At 47.1% G+C, this 26,318-nt stretch overlaps 2 protein-coding genes across 4 annotated transcripts; one reads left to right on the top strand and one right to left on the bottom strand.

Moving 5' to 3' along the window:
• Positions 1 to 6,490: 6,490 nt before the first annotated feature.
• On the top strand, positions 6,491 to 11,806 carry SPINT3 (serine peptidase inhibitor, Kunitz type 3). Of its 2 annotated transcripts, none has more exons than XM_055545115.1 (3): positions 6,491 to 6,614; positions 8,403 to 8,618; positions 11,668 to 11,806. In XM_055545115.1, the coding sequence occupies exons 1-3, from the start codon at positions 6,539 to 6,541 to the stop codon at positions 11,742 to 11,744; spliced, it is 369 nt and encodes a 122-aa protein (XP_055401090.1). In that variant the 5' UTR covers positions 6,491 to 6,538; the 3' UTR covers positions 11,745 to 11,806. The 2 variants fall into 2 exon arrangements, with proteins under 2 accessions (XP_055401090.1, XP_055401091.1); XM_055545116.1 differs by lacking the exon at positions 11,668 to 11,806 and adding an exon at positions 9,309 to 9,446.
• PIGT (phosphatidylinositol glycan anchor biosynthesis class T) lies at positions 11,089 to 24,981 on the bottom strand. 2 transcript variants are annotated; one of them, XM_055545110.1, is made up of 13 exons: positions 24,739 to 24,981; positions 24,036 to 24,213; positions 21,448 to 21,575; positions 21,023 to 21,123; positions 20,782 to 20,868; positions 20,161 to 20,248; positions 19,955 to 20,052; positions 19,696 to 19,861; positions 18,809 to 19,009; positions 14,727 to 14,892; positions 14,529 to 14,612; positions 13,630 to 13,883; positions 11,089 to 11,226 (listed from the first exon to the last, which is right to left on the bottom strand). In XM_055545110.1, the coding sequence occupies exons 1-12, from the start codon at positions 24,923 to 24,925 to the stop codon at positions 13,631 to 13,633; spliced, it is 1,737 nt and encodes a 578-aa protein (XP_055401085.1). In that variant the 5' UTR covers positions 24,926 to 24,981; the 3' UTR covers positions 11,089 to 11,226; position 13,630. The 2 variants fall into 2 exon arrangements, with proteins under 2 accessions (XP_055401085.1, XP_055401087.1); XM_055545112.1 differs by lacking the exon at positions 11,089 to 11,226 and having other exon boundaries at positions 13,194 to 13,883.
• Positions 24,982 to 26,318: the final 1,337 nt, after the last annotated feature.

Raw genomic sequence — 26,318 nt, 5'->3', positions numbered from 1 at the left:
TATGGCTGACTCATGTTAAGGTTTGACAGAAAACCACAAAAGTCTGTAAAGCAATTATCCTTCAATTGAAAAATAAATAATTTTGGGGAAAATAAAAGATTTCAAAGGCAAATACAGAGCAGATCACTTTAAAGTAAAGAACTCAAAATCTGTTATCAAAGGCAGTTCAACATTTTTAAAAAACTTGTACTATGCACAGAATTCTTTCCTCAAGGCCCGTTTCCCACAAAGCTTTCTGTAGCCATCACTTAATTTGCCCATCCAAAAAGAGTTACCTGTAAGTCAAGACCTACTTTCTTTTTCTTTTAATTTTTTTATTATTTATATTTGTTTATTTAATTTATTTTTTGTTCTGCGGGGTCTTCATTGCTGCACCAGCTTTTCTCTAGTTGTGGCAAGCTGCGGCGGCTCTCCAGTTGTGGTGCACAGGAGTCTCACTGTGGTGGCTTCTCTTGTGGAGCACGGCCGTAGGGCACGCAGGCCTCAGTAGTTGCGGTTTCTGGGCTCTAGAGCACAGGCTGAATGGTTGTGGCCCGTGAGCTTAGCCGCTCCTCAGCAAGTGGGATCTTCCCAGATCAGAGATAGAACCCATGTCTCCTGCACTGGAAGGTGGATTCTTTACCACTGAGCCACCAAAGAAGCCCCCCTTTTTGTTAATAAGTTCAATTCCATTCCTCATGCCTTCTTTACTGAATACACACACCCTACTTTCCTTAAGCAACCATGAATCGACTTTTATATTAGCAATCTGTAGACTGGTGAGCATAAATACCAGGGATAATTTCTAAAAACATTTCCTTTCTCATAGAGAACATCTCAGGATGGCACCAAACATACTCATTAGTAGTCCAAAATATCGTGAGTTTCTCTGTAAGAGGAAGCCAGTGTTCCATAATTAATGTTTCAGTGTTTGATTTTATTTGAGAGTGACCTAGCTAGCTGTTCAATAAACTTAAATCATTTAATTTAGCACCACCCTAGAAATTCAATTCACCAAAATCTAGAGAGACTAAAATAGACATTTCCAAAGCACAATCATTCTTAAAAGAGTTAATCTAAAGTTCTTATCTCACTTAAATTTTCTATCCTTAAATGTTTCTTCACATTGAGTCACTTTCCTTGCTGAAAAATCTGCAACAGATATAATAAGATCTTAAAATTCTGAAAGAGATGGGAATACCAGACCACCTGACCTGCCTCTTGAGAAACATGCAGGTCAGGAAGCAACAGTTAAAACTGGACATGGAACAAGAGACTGGTTCCAAATAGGAAAAGGAGTACGTCAAGGCTGTATATTGTCACCCTGCTTATTTAACTTACATGCAGAGTACATCATGAGAAACGCTGGGCTAGAAGAAGCACAAGCTGGAGTCAAGATTGCCGGGAGAAATGTCAATAACCTCAGATATGCAGATGACACCACCCTTATGGCAGAAAGTGAAGAGTAACTAAAAAGCCTCTTGATGAAAGTGAAAGAGGAGAGTGAAAAAGTTGGCTTAAAGCTCAACATTCAGAAAACGAAGATCATGGCATCTGGTCCCATCACTTCATGGCAAATAGATGGGGAAACAGTGGAAACGGTGTCAGACTTTATTTTTGGGGGCTCCTAAATTACTGCAGATGGTGAATGCAGCCATGAAATTAAGACGCTTACTCCTTGGAAGGAAAGTTATGACCAACCTAGATAGCATATTCAAAAGCAGAGATATTACCTTGCCAACAAAGGTCCGTCTAGTCAAGGCTATGGTTTTTCCAGTAGTCATGTATGGATGTGACAGTTGGACTGTGAAGAAAGCTGAGCACTGAAGAATTGATGCTTTTGAACTGTGGTGTTGGAGAAAACTCTTGAGAGTCCCTTGGACTGCAAGGAGATCCAACCAATCCATCCTAAAGGAGATGGGTCCTGGGTGTTCTTTGGAAGGACTGATGCTAAAGCTGAAGCTCCAATACTTTGGCCACCTCATGTGAAGAGTTGACTCATTGGATAAGACCCTGATGCTGGGAGGGATTGGGAGCAGGTGGAGAAGGGGACGACAGAGGATGAGATGGCTGGATGGCATCACCAACTCGATGGACATGAGTTTGAGTGAACTCTGGGAGTTGATGATAGACAGGGAGGCCTGGCATGCTGCGCGATTCATGGGGTTTCAAAGAGTCGGACATGACTGAGCGACTAAACTGAACTGAAACCTAGGCACAAAGAAAGCATTATACTGATTGTTCTACTGATGACTCTAAGACATATCTATATTAATTAGATCGACAAATTTAAACATTAATACCAGGTACTAATTTAATATTGAATATTTCCCAATTCATATGAACTTGAAATCCATCTAGTTTAGTGTCTCGTATTTGGAGTTGTTTGGTTTGTAAGTGCTTGCTTTTGTTTGCTGCTAAGTCGCTTCAGTCGTGTCCGACTCTGTGCGACCCCATAGACGGCAGCCCACCAGGCTCCTCCGTCCTGGGATTCTCCAGGCAAGAACACTGGAGTGGGTTGCCATTTCCTTCTCCAATGCATGAAAGGGAAAAGTGAAAGTGAAGTCGCTCAGTCGTGTCCGACTCTTAGCGACCCCATGGACTGCAGCCCACCAGGCTCCTCCGTCCATGGGATTTTCCAGGCAAAAGTACTGGAGTGGGGTGCCATTGCCTTCTCCGTTGCTTTAGTTTAGGCCAATTAAATTAGAGCTCATTTATAAGCTAACCTCAGCAATACTATCCAAAGACAGAGAAAGACACAAACTGAGACGTACATATACTCAGACATGACAAGAGATCTAGCTTCATTTACTAAACTTAGTCATGAATTAGATATCTCAATATAAAACTCACTATTTGATACGAAAGATGTCAAAAGGTTTCAGAACCCAAACTTTGCATCTTCTCATACATAGAAAAGTACTCAACTCTTTAACTTGGAATATCTGGCTTTCTTTTTTTTTTAATTCATAAAACCTTTATGTTTTAAGAAATATCTTTTTTTTCTGTGTACTGCTTGAAACAATAATTGAATAACTCCTCACCATGATCCTGAGATGCTCATAAAAAATGAGGGGTGGTATAATCATTTTATAATACATACCTATGTCAAATCATTACGTACACCTTAAACTAATACAATGTTGACAGCAACTGTATCTCAATAAAAGTGGATAAAAATGAGGGTAGAGTGATTAGTTGCTTGACCCTGTTTCTCTGTCAACTTCAGAGAATGACAGGCCTACCACTAAACCAGAATTTTTGAATATGCTCCTCTAAGGGATCATTCAGAGAAGGCAATGGCACCCCACTCCAGCACTCTTGCCTGGAAAATCCCATGGATGGAGGAGCCTGGTGGGCTGCAGTCCATGGGGTCGCTAGGAGTCAGACACAACTGAGCGACTTCACTTTCACTTTTCACTTTCATGGATTGGAGAAGGAAATGACAACCCACTCCAGTGTTCTTGCCTGGAGAATCCCAGGAACGGTGGAGCCTGGTGGGCTGCCATCTCTGGGGCCGCACAGAGTCGGACATGACTGAAGCAACTTAGCAGCAGCAGCAGCAAGGGATCTTTGTCATGGACCTCTTGAATGTTTCTATTTTTTTAATTTTTAATTGGAGGACGATTGCTTTACAATATTGTGTTGATTTTTATCATATATTAACATGAATCCGCCATATCTGACTTTAATTAACAATAATCTTTTGACATTCAGACTGCATGCATGTATGCACGTGTGCTCAGTTGCTTCAGTCGTGTCCATCTCTTTGCAACCCTATGGACTATGTAGCCCACCAGGCTCTTCTGTTCAAGGGATTCTCCAGGCAAAAATCCTGGAGTGGGTTGCCATGCCCTACTCCAGGGGATCTTCTCAACCCAAGGATCAAACCCAGGTCTCCTGCACTGCAGGCAGATTCTTTACCACTGAGCCACCAGGGAAGCCCTATGTTCATACTACCTGCCCTTTGTTGCAGGAAAATTATACTTCTATATAACCTGGCTGCGCCCTCACCTCCTCGCAGCAGTTATCTCAGGGTTACTTGAGAGGCTCTCTTGGGATTGAGTCCTAAAAATTCCCACTGAAGAACTTAACTCTCAACTCTTAGACTGTGAATATTTCTTAAGCCTACAGTGTGGCCTTCAGGACTCCAAACACAAGTAGCTGTGCTGCAGCAGAAACTAATCGACGTCCCCGCATTGTGTTAGCCCCTATTCAGTCGTTACTCCTTCCACTCATTCAACAGGGCTCCTACAGACGGCTTTTACCTCCCACCCTCTCTTTCTTGCTTAATTGCATGCTGAAAATGATTGCCTTCTAGCTAAGGTTATACTAGGCACCTGATGTTTACTTCTCCGGGACAACACCCCCTAACACTCCTCCCCTCTGTGAGCATTCTCCATCCAGAAAGAAGGTCTCAGAGTGATAACCTTGAGCACAACCAGAACCTGTTTCAGAACCACCTGACGCCAGTCTTAACCATCTCCGTGTCTCCAGGAGGGAGGAAGAATGCAAGACTACCTCAGCTCCATCCTTATCTACAGCCCCATTTTCTAGCCTGAAACTGTATGACCCCTTCCTAACTTCCAGGAAGTGAGGCACAATCTTGCAAGCGTTAACCTACTGTGGTACCCTTTGCCTGGCAAGGTAATAAAGCCACTCCTTTCTACTCCTGCAAAGCTCTGCATTTTCTGTTTGGTACAGGTGAACAGAAGCCAGGTTTTCAGCAACAGTATCTATTATTATCCCCAAGTAGAAAGTACATCCACAGAAGGTAGATAACTTGTCTGAGGTCACACAGATAGGGAATAGCAAAAGGAAAGTGAAGTCACTCAGTCGTGTCCAACTCTTTGCAACCCCATGGACTGTAGCATACAAGGCTCCTCCGTCCATGGGATTTTCCAGGCAAGGGTACTGGAGTGGGTTGCCATTTCCTTCTCCAGTAAGCTGGAATTTAAATTCCTCTATCTCCAGTGATGAGGCTTTTAACAACTACTGAAGCACAAGTAAAGATAATCTAACACCACTGATGTCTTACATAGAAAACTCAACAAATGGAAAAGAAAATTTATTTCATCATAATATTGGATTGGCCAGAAAGTTCATTCGGGTTTTTCCACGTTATGTTATGGAGAAAGCCAAACAAACTTTCAGGCCAATCCACTTCAAGAAAATTTCCCTTTAAAAATATGTAAATTAAAAAGCATTTCATGTTCCATCTAAAGGATAAAAAACGAGGTCTTCAGGCTTTCAGGTAGGAAGTAAAGTCATCTCTAAGGCAGGAAAACATTCAGGACACTTAATGAGGACACTCCATGGCAGAATTCCGTGGAACCAGCTCCACAGTTGTTCTTGGGAGAGAAAGTCTGATCCAGAGTTTTTTATCCCATGAAATTGTCCTTGAAGTTAAAGGCAATATGCAAAAACTCCGGGGAAATAAAACATATAAGCCCCTTATTTTTGTAGAATTATCCAACAAAATGTTTATGAGGATACCTTGTAAAGACATTTACTTCACATGGTGGAATTTCAGTGTCCACTACGCTAGCCATCAGCCACGTCCGACTACTGAGCACAGGAAGTATGACTCTGCCTTAAGTGAGATCCCAAAGACAGTACGAAGAAAAGTAAACTATCATATTACTTTTTACTACATGTTGATTATATGTTGAAATTATACTATTTTGGATCTATTGAGTTAAATAAACTATTAATAAAACTAGTTTTACTTCTTTCTTTTTCCTCTTTAAAAAATGCTACTTAAAAAAAAAAAAATTCTGCAAATTTCCTGGCAGTCCAATGGTTAAGACTCTTGGTGCTTTCACTGCTAGGAGGGACCCAGTTTCCATCACTGGATGAGGAACTAAGATTTCATGTGCCCCACAGCCACAAAAAAAAATACTAGAAAAATTTAAAAATCTCTTTGTGGTTTGCATTATATTTCTACTTCATAACACTAGGGTAGAATTTGGGGGAACTGATTTTGCCTTTTGTTTATGCTATTAACTATAGCTTGATCTTTAAAAAGAAATATGATGATTTATATAAAACAATAAACTCATTATCCCAAAATTCAATAAAAGAGCTAATGAACAAAGAGCTGTGTTCTCTCTCCTGGAATGCTGAGACACTAGCTGGGAGGCTCTGGATGGGAACCAATAATAATAGAATGGAGAAGAGCTGTGCTGGGCTTTCAGGGACCACATGGTCCAGCCCACCTGTTTTACAGATAGGGAAATAGAGGTCCCCAAAGGTTCCTTCTCAGTCCAGGTCACAGGAACTCAAGTCTGCAGTAGTTGGGGCTGAGACTATAATCCAAATGCTAGAGAAGCACCATCTTAGGGGACTTGCCCAAAGGCCTTGAAGAACTCACCCAAGGCCAATTGGCATGGCCTCCAGTTCTTGCAGCCCACACCCCTGGCCCAAGGTGCTTCCTATTCCAAGTAATGAGAATCAGGATACTTCCTTCAGCCCTGGGGAATAGGACCCCTTCTCCCTCAGATGCAGCTTTAAGTTCCAGCCTCCCGGCCTCAGCTCAGAACACACAGCTACTCACACCATGAAGCTCAGCTGCCTACTTGCCCTTTGCCTCACCCTCTGCCTGGTGGGCTTGGCAAGCTCAGGAGAGACCTCAGGTGAGCTGAGGGGCTGGGAACAGGGGCCCTGAGATCGTCACCTATGGGGAGGGGGGATGATGGATCCAACATGCCATCTGGTCACTTCCACCTCAGGAGGAAACAAGGACCTAGACACAGGAAGAGGTTCCCCTGTGGTAAGCATCCAGTCTCAGGAAAATCTGGGGCCAGAACTCCCAAATGTCTCTTTGATATCATCGTCAAATTTTAATTTTTCTTAAAAAGAAATACATATATTTGTTTTAAAAAGACAAACTATATGTAAACGTGTGAAGTTTAAAAAACTGGTCCCCTATTTCACACAGCCCCAACAATCCTGCTCTCCAGATTCCTACTCCCTAGAATTCTTAAGCAAGAAAAGAAACGTTGACAGTGCTTTGAACAGGAGGCCAGATTTTCAAACTTGGCTGCACACGGAATTCCCCCGAGGTCACTCTGGTTCTCTCACTCAGAAATTCTGATTTAATGGATCTGGGACGAAGCCTGGGCATCGGGACTTTTTTTTTTTTCCTAAGTTCCCCAAGAGGTTCTAATATTCTAACCAAGATTGAGAATTTGCTGCCCAAATAGGTCTCAAATTTCTTCCTAGAATGGCCTCTTTCCTATTCTGGGTTTAAGCTTCTCCCAGTAAATCGAACAGTCAAGGTCACACACATTGAGGATTTACATAAGGGTTCCGTGGAGCGGAGTTGACTCATGTGCTTATTTGTTTGAGGGATGCTGTCCTTATTAGGGAAAGTGTCATTCTCAAAGTGCTGCTGCTGCTGCTAAGTCGCTTCAGTCGTGTCCGGCTCTGTGCGACCCCTGAGACGGCAGGCCACCAGGCTCCCCTGTCCCTGGGATTCTCCAGGCAAGAACCCTGGAGAGGGTCTCAAAGTGCTACATCCCATAAAAAGAGACACTGAGGTCCTGAATGTCCGAGGCAAATGGTTGAGGGAGGGTGTGTGTGTGTGAGTGTGTCTGTGTGCATGTTTGATAAATCATTTTGTGTGATATCCAGAGCCAGATGTGAAAGGAGGTAAAATAACAAGTGTTTCAGTAAAGGAGGCCAGTTTCTTTATTTGCTGATTACCCATGGATATTAAACATTACTCAATGTAAATATCTAAATATCTTTTTCCTAGATATAAAAAATATGATACTTGTTCACTGGCACTCAAATGATACTAAAAAGGATTTTCAGGAAAAAAATCACCTGAAATTCCACCACCCAGAGATAACTGCTCAAACATATGGAAGAATAACCTTCATGTCAACATTCTATGGGCTTATATGTATATATAATATCCACAGAATCACACCAGACCTCCTATTTTGTAATTTCATTTTATATTCAGCAAAAGTTATGAGCCTGTCTTCATGCTGATATATATCCTCAACACTCTGCTGTAGTGTTGGTCCACTGATCCCGTTAGTGAACGTTTACAGTTTTTCCAAATTATAATTTTTTGCCTTCATAAACAAAGCTCCAGCCAACATCTTGATGTCAAGTTATGAGAGGTTGTAAGATTCAGCACTTGGGATTTGAAATTGGATTTGGGTTTAAATCTCAAGCCGCTCTCAACTTACAGGCTTTATGATTTTGAGAAAATTAGCAAACCTCTCCAAGCCTCAGTTTCTCCATTTGTGAAGCGGGGACAGTTACACTCTTCCCATTTGATTTATTTAAGTAACGGCAAGAATAGTGAACACCTAGGAGGGCGCTTGGTGTACAGTAGGTGCTGGGAAAAAAATCAGTTCATTAAGAGGACACATCAGTAACCATTCTGTTCTTTCTTACCTTTGCAGACAATCTCAAACAAGAGGCTTCCCAGGACTTGTTCCAAACGCCCCCTGACCTGTGCCAGCTCCCCCAAGCAAGGGGCCCCTGCAAAGCTGCTTTGCTCCGATACTTCTATAACTCTACATCCAATGCTTGTGAGCCCTTTTCCTATGGTGGTTGTCAGGGCAATGACAACAATTTTGAGACCACAGAGATGTGTCTGAGGATCTGCCAACCCCCTGGTGAGTCCTCTGATAGACCCAGGAAGAGGAACGGAGGTGACGGGATGCTGGGTGTGAAGGGACAGGGTGTTGGTGAGGATGCTGGCGGTGATGCGGATGACGTTGTTAATATGGGAGTTAGTGGTGATGAGAATAAGGGGAGTGAGATACCTGGTCACTGATGCCTGGGAGGGGCGGCAATGAGGGCACTGGCAGTGTAGACAGCAAGGCAGCGGTGGATGGTGCCACTGATAAAGATGAGAGGTGGGCTGATCGCTGTAGCAGGCCCTTTTAAAACACATGATGGTTGCAGGGGGCGAGGGTCTTCCCTGGTGGCCCAGTGGCTAAGATTCCACCCTCCCAATTCAGGGGCCTGGAGTGTGATCCCTGGTCAGGGAACTAGAGCCCACACGCCACAAGTGAAAGATCTCCTGGGGCACACCTAAGATCCAGTGCCGTCAAATAAATAAATAAAGCACACGGTAGCGCTGGCAGGGGCGAAGACAGCCCTGCGACCTTGCAGGGTGACCCTGCTGACAGAGCCGAGGGATGCCGTTGTGGCAGTGGTCTTGGTGGGAGGTGGTAGATATGAGGAGGTCCCCGGGCTGGTGGATGTTGAAGGGGTTGGGTAAGGAGTCCAGTTGGATGGCTCTGGCTCTAGGATGCCAACAGGCCAGCCAAGGAGGGAGCTGACTGCCATCTCCATCACAGAGACCGAGGCCAAGAGCTGACGGTGACACCTGCACGTTCCCAGGCTCCGGCCAAACGCTGCCTCGGCTGCCCTTCCCGCTGGAGGCCCTGTTCTGAGCCCATCCTCTATCCCTCCAGGGCTGGGTCAATCAAGGGTTCCAAGTTGACGTGGCCTGAAGCCTTCCTACAAGGGCCCTGGGCTTGTCCTCAAAAATCGTTCACAGTCACAGGGGTGATCAAACCTGCATCACCCCACACCCAGCCCTCCAGGCCCTCACTGTCCTGTGTTCCCAGAATGAAGACAGGACAAAGGACAAGTTCCCCTTTCACCAGGGGTCCTCAAGGAAGCCAAACTGAATGGAAATTTGGGGACCTTGGATGTCCGTCCCTGGATCCTGGCCTGCTGCTCTTTCTTACCCAGGGCTGCATGACAAGCCAGAATGTTCTTCCTGTCCAGCAGGAACCATGGCCTGGAGGAGTGTGAAGGGGGTAGAAATTCAGGGAATCTTGGCCAGCTAGGGTGACTGCCCTCTCTCTCCACCAAGAGGAATACTGGAAAAAGATTTTTACAAATTTTTTTAATTGTGGTAAAATATATACAACATGCAATTTACCATTTTAACCATTTCTAAATGTGCTATTTAGTGGTATTACATATACATACATTGTTGTATGTATATATACACCATGATCACCACCCACCTCCTGAACTTTTTCATCTTCCCAAACTGAAACTTTGTACCATTAAAAATTAACTCCTTTTTCTCCCTGCCCTGGGCACCACTACTCTAACTTCTGTCTCTAAGAATTTAATACTTCAGGAACCTCATAAGAGTAGAATCACAGTGTTTTTCCTTTCATAACTGGTTTGTTTCACTTAGTGCCACGTCCTCAAGGTTTATCCATGTTGTAGCCTGTATCAAAATTTCTGTCCGTTTTTTTTGTTTGTTTTGGCTGCTCTGGGATCTTAGTTCCCTGACCAGGGATCAAACCCGTGCCCCCTTGCAAAGGAAGCTCGGGGTCCTAGTCACTGGACCACCAGGGAAGTCCCAAAATCTCCTTCCTTTTTAAGACTAAATAATATACCACTGTTAGATACATTTTGGATATTGACCAACCTGCCTGCCACCCGCAATAACTCTCTCCTCATGTCCTGCATCTGATCTAACCACTTCCTCCTGCTGGAAGGGAAACTGCTGGCCCAAAGTCAAGCAGCAATACTAGAAGCCAGAACCTGGGGTTCCCAGACCAGGTCCCTGTCCTGGCGATGTCATGGGGACAATGGTGTGCCCTTCCCACTCCACCCCTTTCACATGTCCTATTGCCTGGGAGCCAACCTACGCCGTGTGATATCACATCAGCAAGGACACACTGGGAAGCCAGCCTGGCCTGACGCTCCAGGTGGGGACCCAAAGCCGAATGGACCCTTGCGCTTTATCCAAAGCCAAAAATGCTTCAGCATACATGAATAAGTATGTAGTTAAGAGAAAGAGAATTTTTTTCTTTTTTTTTGGCCCACCGCATGGCATGGAATGGAACCTGCGCCCCCTGCAGGGGAATCACAGAGTCTTAACCACACAGCAGGGAAGTCTCTACTCCCTTTCATGTTCTGAACAGCTACTCGGAGACTGAGCTCTGGAAGACAGTGAGGGTCGCCTTAACCGGGCACTGTTCCAGACACTGCAGCTACAAAATTCTGGTCCATATGGATCTTAATTATTAATGAGCAGGATATGGAAGCTACACAGTACATTAGATGGTGGTGAGGGCTACCGAGAAAAACAAGGCAGGCAAGTGGTGAGCTGGAAGCTGGAGAAGCAATTTATAACCAGGGTAGCCAGGGAGACCTCTTGATAACTTGATGGTGAAGGTGGTGAAGAAGAGTTGGATTCTTCAGTTAGGTTGAAGGTAGAACAAACAGCTTTTCTGACAGGACATACTGGAGAATAAGGAGAAGGATCAAAAATGAGTCCAAGGTTTTAGGCCTGGGCAGCTGGGGAGATGAGAGCCGTCATTTGCAGAGATGAGCTGACGATGGGTGAGTATGTTTAGGGTCAGGGTGGAGATGATCAGAAGTTTGGGAGGTAATTGAATTTGAGATGCCTTTAACATCCAAGTGGAGATGGCAAGTAGGCAGCTGGGTAAATGAGCATGGAATTCAGGGAGGAGGAGACCTAAGATATGGGGTATCATCTTTATATAAATTATACAAGACATGGCAGTAGACGGCATTTCTAGGTGCTGACTTGGCTGCAGGTATAAACTCTACTGTTCTGACTTGGCAAACACCCCACTACATGCAGGCTGCCAGGACCACTTAGCTTCAGATAAGCTACCCACCTTTTTTTAATATTTATTTTTATTTATTTGACTGCACAAGGCCTTAGGCGCAGTACATGGGATCGTCATTCTTCGTTGCATCCTGCAGGACCGCTGGTTCCAGCATGCGGGGTCTAGTTGCCTAACCAGGGATCGTATCTGAGCCCCCTGCACTGAGAGCCTGGAGTCTTAGCCACTGGACCACCAGGGAAATCCCATACTCAGCTGCATTCTTATGTCACACCTGGTGTGTTTACTGCTTGAAGTAAACTTGAGTAAAAGCATCTTGACCCAGTTGCTTTTGCCCATGGTCTGGACTAGCTCACTCACACCACCTCTTGTCCTACACATGCACACACATTGCCTGTACATTCTAGAAGCTCTGGGAAAACCTTCAGAGGGAACCTGAACAGCCCCGTCTCTGTTAGCTGTACACCCGACACATGTACTGTATTAAAGACCCTGCACTCACACTGCTGGGGTTTCTAGAGAGCCCCTCACCTTACCCATCCCTACCTCTAGCCTCCAGACCCCAAGCCACAGTAGCCCAGCCCATTCATACAATCACGTTTGTTGACTGAGCACTGATAGCTTGTCCTGAGTGCAGACGCATTCAAGTGGAGGACAGCCTTGTGCCTCCAAGTTCCTAGTCTACTGGAAGTTAAAGGACAGTAACAACCAGGGAGATAAGGAATATGAAAGCTGTCCAGGGAGGGCACCCACAGCAGCTCAGTGTGTCAGGGAAGACTTCCTGGAGGAAACAACATCTCACCTGGTTTTGTCAGAGTGAACCTGGCAATTGAGGGGGACACAGTGGTTAGCAGAGCAGGGTATTCTGTTTGACGGGCAATCGACCAAAAGACAGATGGGAGAACTGGGAGAGGGAGGGGCAGACCAGTAATGTATACACTTGACAAATGCGTCAGAGGAAGAGAACGAAAGTGGGGGCAGGGCAGACACTTGCCAGAGGACTTGTTTCACAGGAATCTGGGGTTACACAGCCAGGACGTGGCAGGCGCAGGCTTCAACCCAAGGGCTTCAAAGCCTGTGGGTGGTCTGAGGACCACCCAGAACACAAACTCCTGAGGAGCCAGATAAAAACTGAAAAGCTGGGCTCCACCCAAACTGACTGAATTCACGGGTCTGGATCCCAGGAACCTGCATTATTTCACAAGAGCCCCAAAAGGCTGCAATGCACAGTATGGTTGGAAAATGGTCACCCAAAGCTCTTGGGTGTCTCCAGGGGCTCTCCAGCGCGACCCCTGGTGGTAGGGGGCTGGCTCTCAGGGCTCCTAAAAGGTACAGGATGATTCACTTTCATGGCCATGGAGATGTTGACATAAACACTCCCCGTCAAACCCAGGGAGTTCTGGGAACCAGTCAGAAGAGGATGCCGGGGGCGGAGGGAAGCAGGAGATGAGAAGGAATTTCTGGCAGGGGTGGGAGGAGGCAGGGGCCTTTGGTTGGTTGGTTGGTTGTTTTTTTGGCTGGGGAGGGTATCAGACAGGAGATCCAGTTCCGGTACCTGCCAAACACTCCCTGACCCCAGCTCTCCCCAGGCCTCAAGGACAGGAGACAACCAACCAAGGAATTAGATACTTTATATTCCACTACCAGTAATCTCCACCTACCACACAGTGGTACGAATATTTGAGCACATCCTATTATCCAGGCGGGCACCGTCCAACAGAACTTTCTGCAGTGGCGGGAACATTTGTCCCCATCATGCCCGGTACAGCAGCCACTAATCACCTCTGGTTACTGAGCACTTGAAATGCACTCAGTATGGATAAGGAAATGCATTTTCAATTTAAATTAAATTCAAAAGCCACATTTGACTCATGGCTACTGTCCTGAACACTGCAGCTCTAGGCCCTGGCCCAATCCAAGAGACAGTTTGGTTCAAAAGCCTCCTCGGGGGAGGGCAAGTGGCAGGAAGGGCCTTGGGGGCGTGGGGTGGGGGGGGGTCAGCCACCACACCCCTCTCAAAAGAAATTGCAACCCAACTGTGAGCAGGACTCGCCTCAGAGTGGGGGGACACCGCGGGCACGCCGGATGAGGTTGGCCAGCCGCTTCACCAGGCCGCCCTTCCTGGGCTCCTCGATCTGGAAGGTGCGGGTGAGGAGGTTGTAGAACGAGCCGTAGCACACGGCCACCACGGTGCACGTGAGGCAAACGACGTTGTAGGGCATGCTGAAGTCCGGCGTGGGCAGGCTCACCAGCAGCGGCTCCGTGTAGAGCCGCACGAAGTAGCTGGAGCTGTCAGAGACTGGGAAGCTGGGGGTCGGGAGCGGGCGGTGAGGCGGGACTGGCTGCTTCCCCACGTCTCACCCCACCCAACCCATCCCCTCTCTCTGGCCACATGGGCCAACGTCAGTGGGAAGCATTTTCAAAGCTTTCTTAGCCTCATAGCCTTTTAAAGCTCAATACAGATTATCTGATCAAAGGAGAGCTACACTGAGGGAGAGGAAAGGGACCCTGCCTTCACTGGGCTGCCTCTTCCTGAGCCGTCTGGTCTCGGCCTACAGGTCATCTCCCCCAAGCAGCCTTCCTGGATTACCCAACAGATTACTCCCCAGCAGTTCCTCTCTAGACTGTGCCCACGAGCAGGGAGGGGCAAGTCCATTTTGTCCATTGCTGTCCACGTGGAGCTCTCTGAAGTACCCAGCATCTGATAAGTGCTCAGTTCCATATTTGTAAGAGAACCGATGAGTAAACGTCCTGCCCTTCTCACCTTCTGCAGCTCCCTAGGATCATTTCATAAAGACTATACTAACAGTACAGACCACTGGGGTTTGAATGAGGGCAGGGCCAATCTACTCATTACTTTGCAAACACAACCTCTAGCCCCAGGCCAGCCCGCAGGAGCCTGATCCACTGTGCAGGTGCCACCCAGACGGCAGCGGCCGGGCTCACACTTACAGGCTGTTGAAAAGGGGGCTCTCTTCCCAGTCCCCGGGTTTGGCTGCCACCACACTGGGCACGAGGGCGCTGAGGACAGATGGGCTGCAGAGAAGCAGACAGATACTCCGTGAGCTGTGTTCCTCACACTCCTTCACCAGGGAGAATGGTGGAGAGGGTGGGCCAGGAGGGCGGGGGCGGCAGGTGAGGGGAGCCCACCTGACATAGAAGCCATGGTTGGGGTCCGGGGTGTACTCGGTCCACTTAAGCAGCGCCCGCTCAAACTGGATGGAGACCTTGGTAATGGAGTTGGCCGGCAGCTGAATCAGCATCTCCAGGAGGTGGGGCTGCATCCGGTCCTGGGCAGGCTGGTAGTGGATGTAACCTGGGGACCGACAGGGCACCCAGAGCTCTTTCCAGGGCTCAGCCCACCTGCACCGCTTGTCCCTACCTGTCCAGGCCTTGGGGCTGGGACTGGGGAGCCGAGGAGGAGGAATCTGGATCACGAAGTCAGGCAGGCCCCCGGAGGGGGAGGAAGAGGGCAGGGAAGGGAAAAGGTGTTTCCAGGGCAGCTGTTCCAGGATATGCTCAACCTCTTCCATCTTCACATCATGAAAACTGGGCCACCAGACGTCCAGTGTCTCCTGTGATGCAACAGGGAGTCCAGAGAACCACCTGGGAAGATTTCTTGCCAAAAATATGAGACCTGAATCTAATCAAGTTTCTAAAACTAACCACTGATACTCAAGAATACACAGAGGATTGAGGAACATGTTAAACATGGGCCAACCAGAATGTAGAACATCCTATCCAACAAATGACCCAGTTTTGCCAACAAGTCAATTTTAAAAAAACCACTGGGAACTGTTTTACAGATTAAAAGAGATGTAAGAGGACCACACCAATCAAGGCAGGAATAACAGGGGAAATGGGAGTGAAGGGAAGTGTATATGGGAACCCCGTACTTTCTGTTCAACTTTTCTGTAAACTTAAAACTGCTCTTTAAAAAGTAAGTCTATTAATCTAAAAAGAGAGAGAGAGAAACTTAAGAGCATATCAAGCAAATATAATGTGAGCACCTTATTTTTACCCAATTCAAATCAATTATAAAGTTATTTTCAAGACCACTGGGGGAAATAGGAGTGATAACAATAGGTTATACATATTTTTAAGCCCCTTACCTATTAGAGATGTTTAAAGGTGAATCGATATGATATGTAAGATTTGTTTTAAGATACTCCAGCAAAAAAAGTAACCAAATCAAATAAATAAAGGGAAAGATGAAACAAAAATGATGGGAAGCTATGGAATAGAACAGAGCCTAGAAATGAACCCACACTTATATGGGCAATTAATCTACGTCAAAGGAGACAAGAATACACAATGAGGAAAAGAGAGCCCTTTCAATAAATGGTGTTGGAAAAACAAGACAGCTATATGCAAAAGAATCAAATTGGATTACTTTCTTATGCCAAATACAAAAATAAACTCAAAACGGATTAAAGACTTAAATGTAAAACCTGAAATGATGAAACTTCCAGAAGAACATACAGGCAGTATGCCTTTGGACCTAGCAATGTTTTGTTGGATATGTCTCCTCAGGCAAGAAAAACAAAAGTAAAAATAAACAAATGGGGTTACATCAAACTAAAAAGCTTTTGCACAGTGAAAGAAATGACCAGAAAAATGAAAAGACAGACTATTGAAAGGGAGAAGGTATTTGCAAATGATAGCGATAAGGGGTTAATATGCAAAATATAAAAAGTATTTATACAACTCAGTGTCAAAAAAGAAAGAATTGTTTAAAAAAACGGGCAGAGGATCTGAATAGACATTTTTCTAGAGAAGACATACAGATTGGCAGATGAAAAAATAGTTCAACATCACTAATCGTCACAGAAAGGCAAATCAAAACCACAATAAGATATCACCTCACACCTCTCGGGATCATCAAAAAGACAACAAATAACAAGTGCTGGTGAGCACGCGGAGAGAAGGGCGCCTTTGTGCACTGCATTGGGGATGAAAATTGGCACAGCCACTATCAACACCTGCAGGAAGATTCCTCAGAATTTACAAACAGAACTACCATTCAATCCAGCAATTCCACTCCTGGGTATTTATTCAAAGAAAACAAAAACATTAATTTGAAAAGATATTGGCACCCCAGTGTTCACTGAAGCATTGTTTACAACAGCTAAGAAAACAACCTAAGCGCCCATCGATGGATGAGCAGATAAAGAAGACGTGGAATATCACTCAGCTACAAAAAAGAAGGAAATTTTGACATCTGCAACAACATGGATGAGCTAGAAAATATTAGGCTAAGTGAGATAAGTCAAAGACAAATACTGTATGATATCACTTATACTGGGAATCAAAAAAAAAAAGGAATAAACATAACCAAACAGAAGTAGTCATAGACACAAAGAATAAGCAGGTGACTGCCCGAGGAGAGAGGGATGGAAGGAAGAGAGAAATAGATGAGGGAGGGCAAGAGGAACAAACTTTCAGTTGCAAAATAAATGAGTCACAGGTACAAAAGGTACAGTGTGGGGAATACAGTCAACAGCTATGTCTTATATTTGCATGGTGACAGATGGTAACTAGACTTATCATGATGATCATTTGAAAAGTACAGAAACACTGACTTACTTTGCTATTACCAGGAACTAGCATAGTGTTACAGGTCAATTATACTTCAAAAATAAACAAACTCTTAGAAAAAGAGATCACATTTGTTGTTACTAGAAGTAAGGGGTAGGGGAAAGGGAATTGGATGAAGGCGGTCAAAAGGTACAATCTTCCAGTTCTAAGACAAGATTTGGAAATGTGATGTAGAACATGATAAATATGTTAATGTTGTACATTACACATGAAAGCTGTTAAGAGAGCAAATCCTTAGAGTTCTCATCACAAGGGAAAAAACTTTTTACTATTTCTTTAATTTTGTATCTGTATGAGATGATGGATGTTCATTAAACTTACTGCAGTCATTTCATGATAGATATAAGTCGAATGAGCATGCTGAACACCTTGAACTTATCTTGTGCTATATGTCAATCATATCTCAATGAAACTAGAAAAAAAATCAACAACAAACAAAAAACGGAATATGAAGCTGGAGACTGCTGAGGCTGGGTAATGCATACATGGGAGTTCATTACTCTGTTCCATTTGGGTATGTATTTCAAATCTGCCAGAGCAAAGACAAAACAAAACAGGAACTTCCCTGGTGGTCCAGTGGTCAAGAATCCACCTGGCAATATAGGGGACACAGGTTCAATCTGGCCTGGGAAGCTTCCACATGCTACAGAACAACTAAGCCCGTGCGCCAGAACTACTTAGCCTGAGCGCTCGAGAGCCCATGCCCCACAGCTGCTGAAGCCCACACGCTGCAACCACTGAGCCCTCGCGCCTAGGGCTTGTGCTCTGCGCCAGGGAAGCCGCAACACGAAGCCCGAGCACCTCAAGATGAGCCCCCGTTCACCACAACTAAAGAAAGCCTGTGCTCAGGAACGATGACTCAGTGCAGCCAAAAATAAAAATAAATAAAAAACAAATAAAAACACCACGAAATATACAGGTGGGAGGTTTGAAATAAGAGATTTTTAAAGGGTACAGATAGTGGAGCTGAAAATGAGTAAAACTAGTAACCATGGGCTAGAAAATATGGGAAACCACAAAGAGGTTTAGAAAAGATTTTAAGTCTAACTGTTGGGGTTGTGCTGTAACGTCTTCTGAAGGAGTCTCCTGTGTTCCTTAGTCTCCCTCCACTCCGAAGGAAAACAAGTGCTTTTGTGCTATGCCTGGCATCTCATAGAAAGCACTCAGTAAATATTAACTCCTCCTTAGAAAAATAATAGAAAAAACAAACAAATTTTTAAAATTGCACCTCTTTACCCCAGCCAAGGAAGCAAAAACCACCTACTCCAGCACCCTCTTTGTATCCAATACTGTTTTTCCGACTAGCCCTTTCTCCACCTGAAAGACTCTAGGAATCATCCAAAACAAAATAGAGCTCCAGGAAAGAGGAGGAAGCAAGTGAAAAAGATAAGGAAACTCCTGCCTTGATCACGTCCTAGGAAGAGTCACCAGGACTATGTGGTTTAACTACTTTGACTTTATGAACACTTGCAGATCTGGCATTGGTGAGGTCACTCTATGTCTCAAACTACCCCTGATGCCTGTGCAGACTGCGAGGTACTTCTGGAATTATCCTGAGAACTGAGGTGTTGGGGGATGTGGAGGGAGAGGGGGAGGGGATGGGGTGAGGGGCTGGCTGGGGACTCGGCGCTCACTTGGTTTGTTCTCCTTGCCCTTGGATGTGATGGTGAGTGTGTGCACGTACAGCCGCAGGTACCAGGGCACGGTGTCCAGCAGCAGCACAGGGAAGGCCCGGTACGGGTGGGTGTTATACAGCAGCGTGCTCAGCTCCCCGCTCTGCAGCCCATAGCCGCTCACATACCGCTGGGCGTACAGGAAGGGCACCGGGGGGGCCTCTGCTCAGAGAAAAGGCAACAGTTAACCACTCCTTTAAAGAAAAACAAAAAGGGAGGGGGGGTCACTCCCCAAATCCACTCCCTGGGCCAGATTCAGTCTCTCAAAGCCAGAAGGGGACGGGGAGATGCTTTGCCAGAACTGGGAAACCTGCATTCTGGAACCATCCCTGTCTTCCCCAACTCACAGCAATGACAACACAATTACTGTTATTTAGTGAGTACTAACAAGGCCTGAGCTTTCTGCCAGTTGCAACCCAAACCAAGTGCTCTCACAATATTTCACGCTTTTCCTTGGTAACACTGAACATGATTGTTAACTAATTGTTTGAGGCCTGCTTCAACTATTATATGTTAATGTTTCTCGAAATCGGGGTATTTGTGTCTTCAAAAAAAATTTTTGTTAATTAAATGAACAAATGCATGAATGACTTCCATGTTTTCTGTTAATTATCTCATCTAACCTGTTAGGTATTACTGTCCCTGTTTTCAGCATGAGACAGTGAAGTTAGGAACGTTCAAGGTCATACAGCTTAGAAGAGGTGGTGTTAGAACCAGGATGTCTGACTCCAGTTATCTGGATCTAAACACAAGCCTGTTGTCTCCTGAAGAGATGGGGCTGTGAGTCTTCCCCACAAGATGAAACTGCTGTAGCCCATGGTGGCCATGGCGGCCCACCCTCCACCCACCATTCTCTGGGGGCCTCTTCCACTTCAGCTGGATGTTGAGGCTGCGCGAGTTGCTGACCACAGCTGCATCCAGGAGGTCGTAGACGGCATAGGTCTTCCGGGCGCCCAGGATGACGTCTTGGTATGTGGTAAGCGGGGGCGGGTACACCTCCAATGTCTCGTTGTCCTGGGGACACAAGGACAGGGCTGAGAAGCGAGCAGAGGGGCAGGCTGGCCTTGGAGGGAAGGGGCTGACATGTGTGGCTGGAGACCTCAGTACCTGGCCGTAGCTGGTGATGTCCACATAGACTCGGCTCTCCGAAGCCAAGGGGCAGGGCTCGGTGAGAGTTCGGGAGAACATCCGGAAGAGGGACCAGTCTGGGGAGCAGAGGGCGGGGATGAGCTGGGGCAGGACTAGGCCTGCTCCACACAGATGGGGCGGGGCTGGCGATGGGTGGGTGGAGATGCCAGAGCAAGGGAGCTTACCCTTCTTCCCCTGTCCAGTGACGAAGGCATCAAATACAACAGAAAGGGTCTGCCTCAGCTCCCAGGAGACGCTGGTACAGCGTGCATTCTACAAGGGCCAGACAGCAGCAGTGACGACCTACCTCCCCCCAACCTCACAGCCCCAGGGACTGCAACCTGGACGCAATCCCTCCTCTCTTCCGCATCTCCCCGTCCATCAATCTGCTACCACTCCGTACTGAGCACTTGACGCCGTGCCGGCAGCATCCTGCGCATCAGTGGGATGCACCGTTGCCAACAACTGGATGAACTGATACTACAATTATTCTCATTTAATGGATGAGAAAACCAGGGAGATAAAGTGACCCACTCAGGGTCAAGTCAGCCAGAAAGTGGCTGAGCTAGCAGATGTACCCACACAGCTACGGCTCATAACCACCAGGCTCCACGACAAAGATTAAGTGACGGCCTGACAGGCAACCACTAGGTTTCCTTGGTGACTGACCAAATCCCTGGATCGTCATCATCACGTCTCCCACTGACCACTGGCTCAGCCCTCGACAGACAATGGGCGATGTGCTTTACCTGCACCTTCTCTCACAGCCCCGGGATGGCCCCTGTCTCCCGTTCCCCAAGACTTACTCTGCAAACAGGGCGGATATGCACTGCCTGGGAGTGGTAGCTGGTGTGGAACAGGCGATCAGCCTTCAGCAGCACCGAGAGGCCTGCCTGGAGGAGGTGGTGTGAGAGGAAAGGTCAGTGTCCTGCACGGTGATGCGCCTGGGCATGGGGCCGAGGTTATCTGTCAGGCAGGGAGGGGGCATCAGCCCACACCATCCACTCTCTGGGGCTCCCACCCACATTCAGGCCCCTTGGGCCTCACCTTGGAGCTGCAGGGCAAGAGCTTTTTCCATGGGGTGAGGTTCTCGGTGCAGACGACCTCTCGCGGCAGCACCGCGTAGCGCAGGAAGGAGTGGTCCGTGCCTGAGGGAGACAGGAGCCTGGCTGGGGGGGGGGGGGGGGGGGGGGCGCCTTGGGGCCCTGCTCCTCAGGACCCGCACACTCTCCAGCACCACCGCTCTCACAGTCTAGGCTGGGGGAGGAGTGTGGAACAGCCTCGTCCCTTCGTCCCTTCAGGAGAAAGCAACGCAGAGACGTCTTCCTGGGGGCGGGGGGTGGGGGGAGGGCCTGCCCACCCTGGGGATTTATGACCTGGCCCCGCAGAGGGAGGAGGAAGCAGAGGGGAAAGGAGGCAAAGGCCAGAGTGAGACAGCACAGGAAGAAGGACGGGGCGTGGGGCAGTCTCACCATTGGCCAGCCCCAGGGGTTTGAAGGAGGCGGTGGGCGTGACCGTGTTGGTGGAGTCGATGAAGTTGAGAGAGGCGCAGAAGATCCCCGAGAGGACGTTACTGAGCTCCTTCCAGGATTCATCCACGCTGGATGGAGACACAAACCCGCTCACTGTCCCGGGGCTGCGCCTGCCCCCTCGCTCAGAGCCTGCAGCTGGCTGCCAAGCCGTGAGGCCGGCCAGCTGCTGGAGCCGCAACTGCCCCCGCTGGGCCTGCAGCCTGGGTCTCCCCTATCAGCCCCTTCCTCCTCCCTCTCCTCTGAACATCCCTGCATCCCCGCCGGCCTCTGCTTAGGTGGCTCCTCTTCGCACCTCGTAGTGCCTTATGCTCCCCTTCCAGGGTGTTCCCTCCTCCAGGCAGCGTTCCTGCCCTCCTCAACCACAGCTTCCTGCCGCACTGTTGCCATTCTGACCGTCCCTGCCTCTCACCAGGGCCCTTCTGGGAAATGGTTGGGTGGCAATAGTACCTTGTCGTAAGCATCTTTTCTCCTCGACCAGGCTGAGAGCAACCAGAGGACAGGGAGCAAGGTTGGGTCACCCACGTACACCCCACGCTATACAAAGCGCCCCACACCCCAGGAGCCGAGATCAGCTCACTGATCCACCCTGAGTTGTGCTCCGCTGGGCAAAACAACCTACTTCCCTGTGAACACCCTGGTGAGTCCTGGTTCTACCCTCAGGATGGGAAGTCTTACAGCTACAAAGGCTCATGGAACAAGGGAAAATAAGCATCCTAGGACCCCAGAGAAACATCGAATTAAATTAGGTGTTTTTTTTTTCTTTAGAGAAACAGCAGAACAGATTTGCTCTTTATAGAAATAATAGAATAAAAGTAGATTTCTGAACATCACCTCCACACTACAGGCAATTATGAGGGGAGACAGTGGCAGCAGAGCAGTTGGGATAAAAGGCAAGGAAGCCTAAGTTCAGGCAAGAGAGAAAGCCCTGGCCAGTGCAGGGGCCTGCTCTTCATTTGATACCACCGTAGAGCTAGCCTGGGGTTTTTCAACAGTCCTGGGTTCAGAGCTTTCCAACTGCTCCAATCCTTATGCCTCAAATAAAGACTGCAAACTGGAAGCCTGAAAACGCTATGCAAACCATAGCCATGTTCCATTTGCTGTACACAACATTAACCCACAGGCATTTCTTAAATTTTTAAGTCACTTGCTGATACTTAAGCTTACCAATTTTCACATTAAAATCCAGATTTCTGGAAAAAATTAGAGTATTTGACAACAGTAAGTCTCTGTTCCCACATGACAACAATCCATCGAGGCTGAGTGGCAGCTGTCCTCCCAAGCTCTCCAGCCTGCCACAGTCCCCACCACTCCCAAGTAAGGCCCTAAATCTTCTTTAAAGGTTTTTTGTTTTTTTTTAATATGGACCACTTTTAAAGCCTTTATTGAATTTGTTACAGTATTGCTTCTGTTTTATGTGTGTTTTTTTTTAGCCATGAAGCATGTGGGTTCTTAGCTCCCCGACTAGGGATGGAACCCGTACCCCTTGCATTGGAAGATGAAGTCTTACCCACTGGACCACCAGGGAAGTCCCCCTAAATTTTTTTTAATTATACATACGTGCTGATTTCCCATAGTCAGATTAAGAGAATTTGGGCTTCCCAGGTGGGGCAATGGTAAAGAATCCACCTGCCAATTCAGGAGATGCAAGACATGCAGGTTCCATCCCTGGGTCAGGAAGATCTCCTGGAGTAGGAAACGACAACCCATTCCAGTATTCTTGCCTGGAAAACACCATGGGCAGAGGAGCCTGGCAGGCTACAGTCCATGGGGTTGCAGAGTCCGATACAACTGAGTGACTCAGCGCACAGGCACCTGGTCCAGTCACAGTACCTAACCCGTCCATCCCCTGCTGCTGCTGCTGCTGCTGCTAAGTCGCTTCAGTCATGTCCGACTCTGTGCAACCCCATAGATGGCAGCCCCACCAGGCTCCCCCGTCCCTGGGATTCTCCAGGCAAGAACACTGGAGTGGGGTGCCATTTCCTTCTCCAATGCATGAAAGTGAAGTGAAACTGAAGTCGCTCAGTCGTGTCCGACTCTTCACGACCCCAGGGACTGCAGTCTACCAGGCTCCTCTGTCCATGGGATTTTTCAGGCAAGAGTACTGGAGTGGGGTGCCATTGCCTTCTCCTAAAAAGCAGTAATTTCTCGAATACAGAGATATGCTGTCTTGCAGGCCAATTCTAGCCCACATATATTTTATTTGGCCTTTGTGGCATTTTATTATTGTGTGAATGAATGTCTTTAAAAGGTTGTCTGGTTTGCCACAGCTTTCTAGTGCTTTACATCCAAGTAGGCTTCAGATAACTGCTATCTATCTCCGTAGATACATGCAACCACAGGTCTGGATGTATCAAGGGAAGGAAACATTAAGCAAAGTCAAGAATGCCACTAGGCCATAATACTTCTTACTTCCAGTGCAGCTTTACCCCCATGGAACTGCTTCCCCCAAAGAGCAGTGGTAGGATGACAACATTTGCCATGCCACGTTCCCGCCATGGCCTGCCACAGGCCTCAAGGTGGGCACTCACTCGGTGACGGTGTCTTGGAACCAGGCCCACAGCTCTGCCCCCGATGGGGCCTGCAAGAAGGGTGTCCCCCAGTATCGAGTCCTCCAGAAGCCTTGGGTTAAGGACAGGTGCAGTTCCCGGAGAGAATACTTGGAGATCAACTGCCCCAAGGCTTTGGGGAAGAGCCTATAGTGAGACACTGGAGAAGAGACAGCAGGTGACTGATGATCCTGGAGGGAGGGCTCTCAGCCACCCCAAAGAAACAATAAAAACACCCCAACTCTGGGGTCAGAGGAATCTAAATTCCTGACCAGTCAGTCACTGACTAAGCAATGTGATCTTGGACCGGTGCCTTTATCTCTCTCTGTCTCCAATTTCTTCCCTGTAACCGTTCACTCAACTCAGCACGATGCCCAGCACCCAGGATAGACGGTAATCGTCAACAGCATCCTTATCAATGCTGTCCACGGAAGGTGCTAACTAAAGGTTTACCAGTGGTAGCATGGCGCTGCGGAGAGACCACCGCGCTAGAAGTCAGCCCTCCCGGGGCCCCAGTTTCTTCACTGGTACAATGTGATTCCTCAAAAACTGCCCCACCCTTCCGCCAAGGACCCAAGCCCCGGGATCAGAACCTCACCGTGGGGTCAGTGGTGCCCCCAAGGCTGTCCTCCACCCCACTCCCAGCAGGTGCCACAGGGTTCTACCGTCAGTCTCCTCTCCTCACCTCCTTCCCGCTGCAGCTCCGAATCCCAGCGCGTGCGGAACTGGAATGTGGCGGCTACGTCCCCCGAAGGCAGTGGGGTGATGACTAGCTCCTCTCGCAGGCTGTCGCGTGGGGGCTCCGCCTGGCCCCAGCCGCCAGGTCCCAGAAGCAGCAGCACCAGCAGGAAAATCCTTACGGCCGCCTCCATGCCTACGGCTGCTTCCACCTCCCAGTGGCCCCACCCCTGCGAAAGGCCAGCCTCCAATAGGAAGAGCGGAAGATAAGTGACTTCCGGTGCTATCCCGGAAGTCGGGGTGCGGCTATCGGAACGACAGCCTGGATAGGCCCTTCAAGACGGTGTGTGTGTTAAGGGGAGCTGACGGGGCACAACCGATTGGGGTCTGGATTGTGGACCCCTTTCCCTACGATAAAGTGCTTAGCCATGACTGCTATTGTGCCTCCGTGAGAGTTGAAGAAGCAGACTGAAAATGGTTATTTCTTCTGCAAGGTCCCACAGCCGGGCCCCTGCCTCCAGTAGCTTCTTGTCTCTATTTGCTCTGTCCTAAGCCTAGCCAGCTCTTATGGTGCAAAACTTCCCCGCAAAACCCTCAAATAACCCTCCTGTTTATTATGAAAAATTTCAAACATACAACAAAGATGAAAGGATGAACTCCTGTTACAATGAACACCTGTTTCCCCATCACCTAGATTACACCGTTATCATTTTACTATACTTCTCTTATTATCAGTCTAACTCCCACAATTCATCTTATGTTTTGATGCATTTCAAAGAGATTTCAGACATAAGGACACTTCTCTTTAAATAGTTTAGCATGCACATCATTAACTAGAGTTCAATACCTGTTAACATTTTTCTTTTGGTGTAAAATTTACAAACAGGAATGTTCAACTGCGAAGTGCACGTCCATTGAATCCAACAAATGGATACGCATATTCTATCAAGATATGTTCTTTAAACCCCTGAAAGTTGGCTAATGCCCCTTGCTAGTCAACCCCTGTGCCCACTGCCTTCCAGGTGCAACCACTGTTGTGATTTTTCTCCACAAAATGGATTAATCTGTTCTAGAGCTCCGAATAAATGAAATCATCATATACTATGTACAGTCTTTTGTAAAAGACTTCTTTCATGGGAATAATGTTCTGTTGAATCATTCATATTCTTGCATGTATCAGCAGTTTGTTTCTTTCATTACTGTATAGCATTCATACATTGTCTGAATATACCATAGTTTATCTGTTCTGTCCATGTACACCTGAGCTCTTTCAAGTTTTTAGTTCTTATGAGCTAGGCTGCTATACACGTTACTTTGTAGGAATAAGCTTAACATTTCTTTTGGATAAATATTTACTAATGGTGAAAGAGAACATATGTTTAATTTTATAAGAAACTGCTAGATCTTTCTCCAGAAGTTATCATTTCATACTTGTATCAACAATGTATGAGAATTCCTATTGCTCCATATCCTGGTGAACATTTAATTTGGGGGTCTTTTTAGTTTTTACCACGTAGGTGTGTATGTAGTGGTATCTCACTGTGGTTTTAATTTGCATTTCCTTAGTACCTAGTGATGTTGAACATC

This window comes from Bubalus kerabau, chromosome 13 (genome assembly GCF_029407905.1).
Source record: "Bubalus kerabau isolate K-KA32 ecotype Philippines breed swamp buffalo chromosome 13, PCC_UOA_SB_1v2, whole genome shotgun sequence".
Taxonomy (NCBI): Eukaryota; Metazoa; Chordata; class Mammalia; order Artiodactyla; family Bovidae; genus Bubalus; species Bubalus kerabau.
Note: the sequence above shows the minus strand (reverse complement) of the source record. Positions and strands in the feature narration are given on the sequence as shown.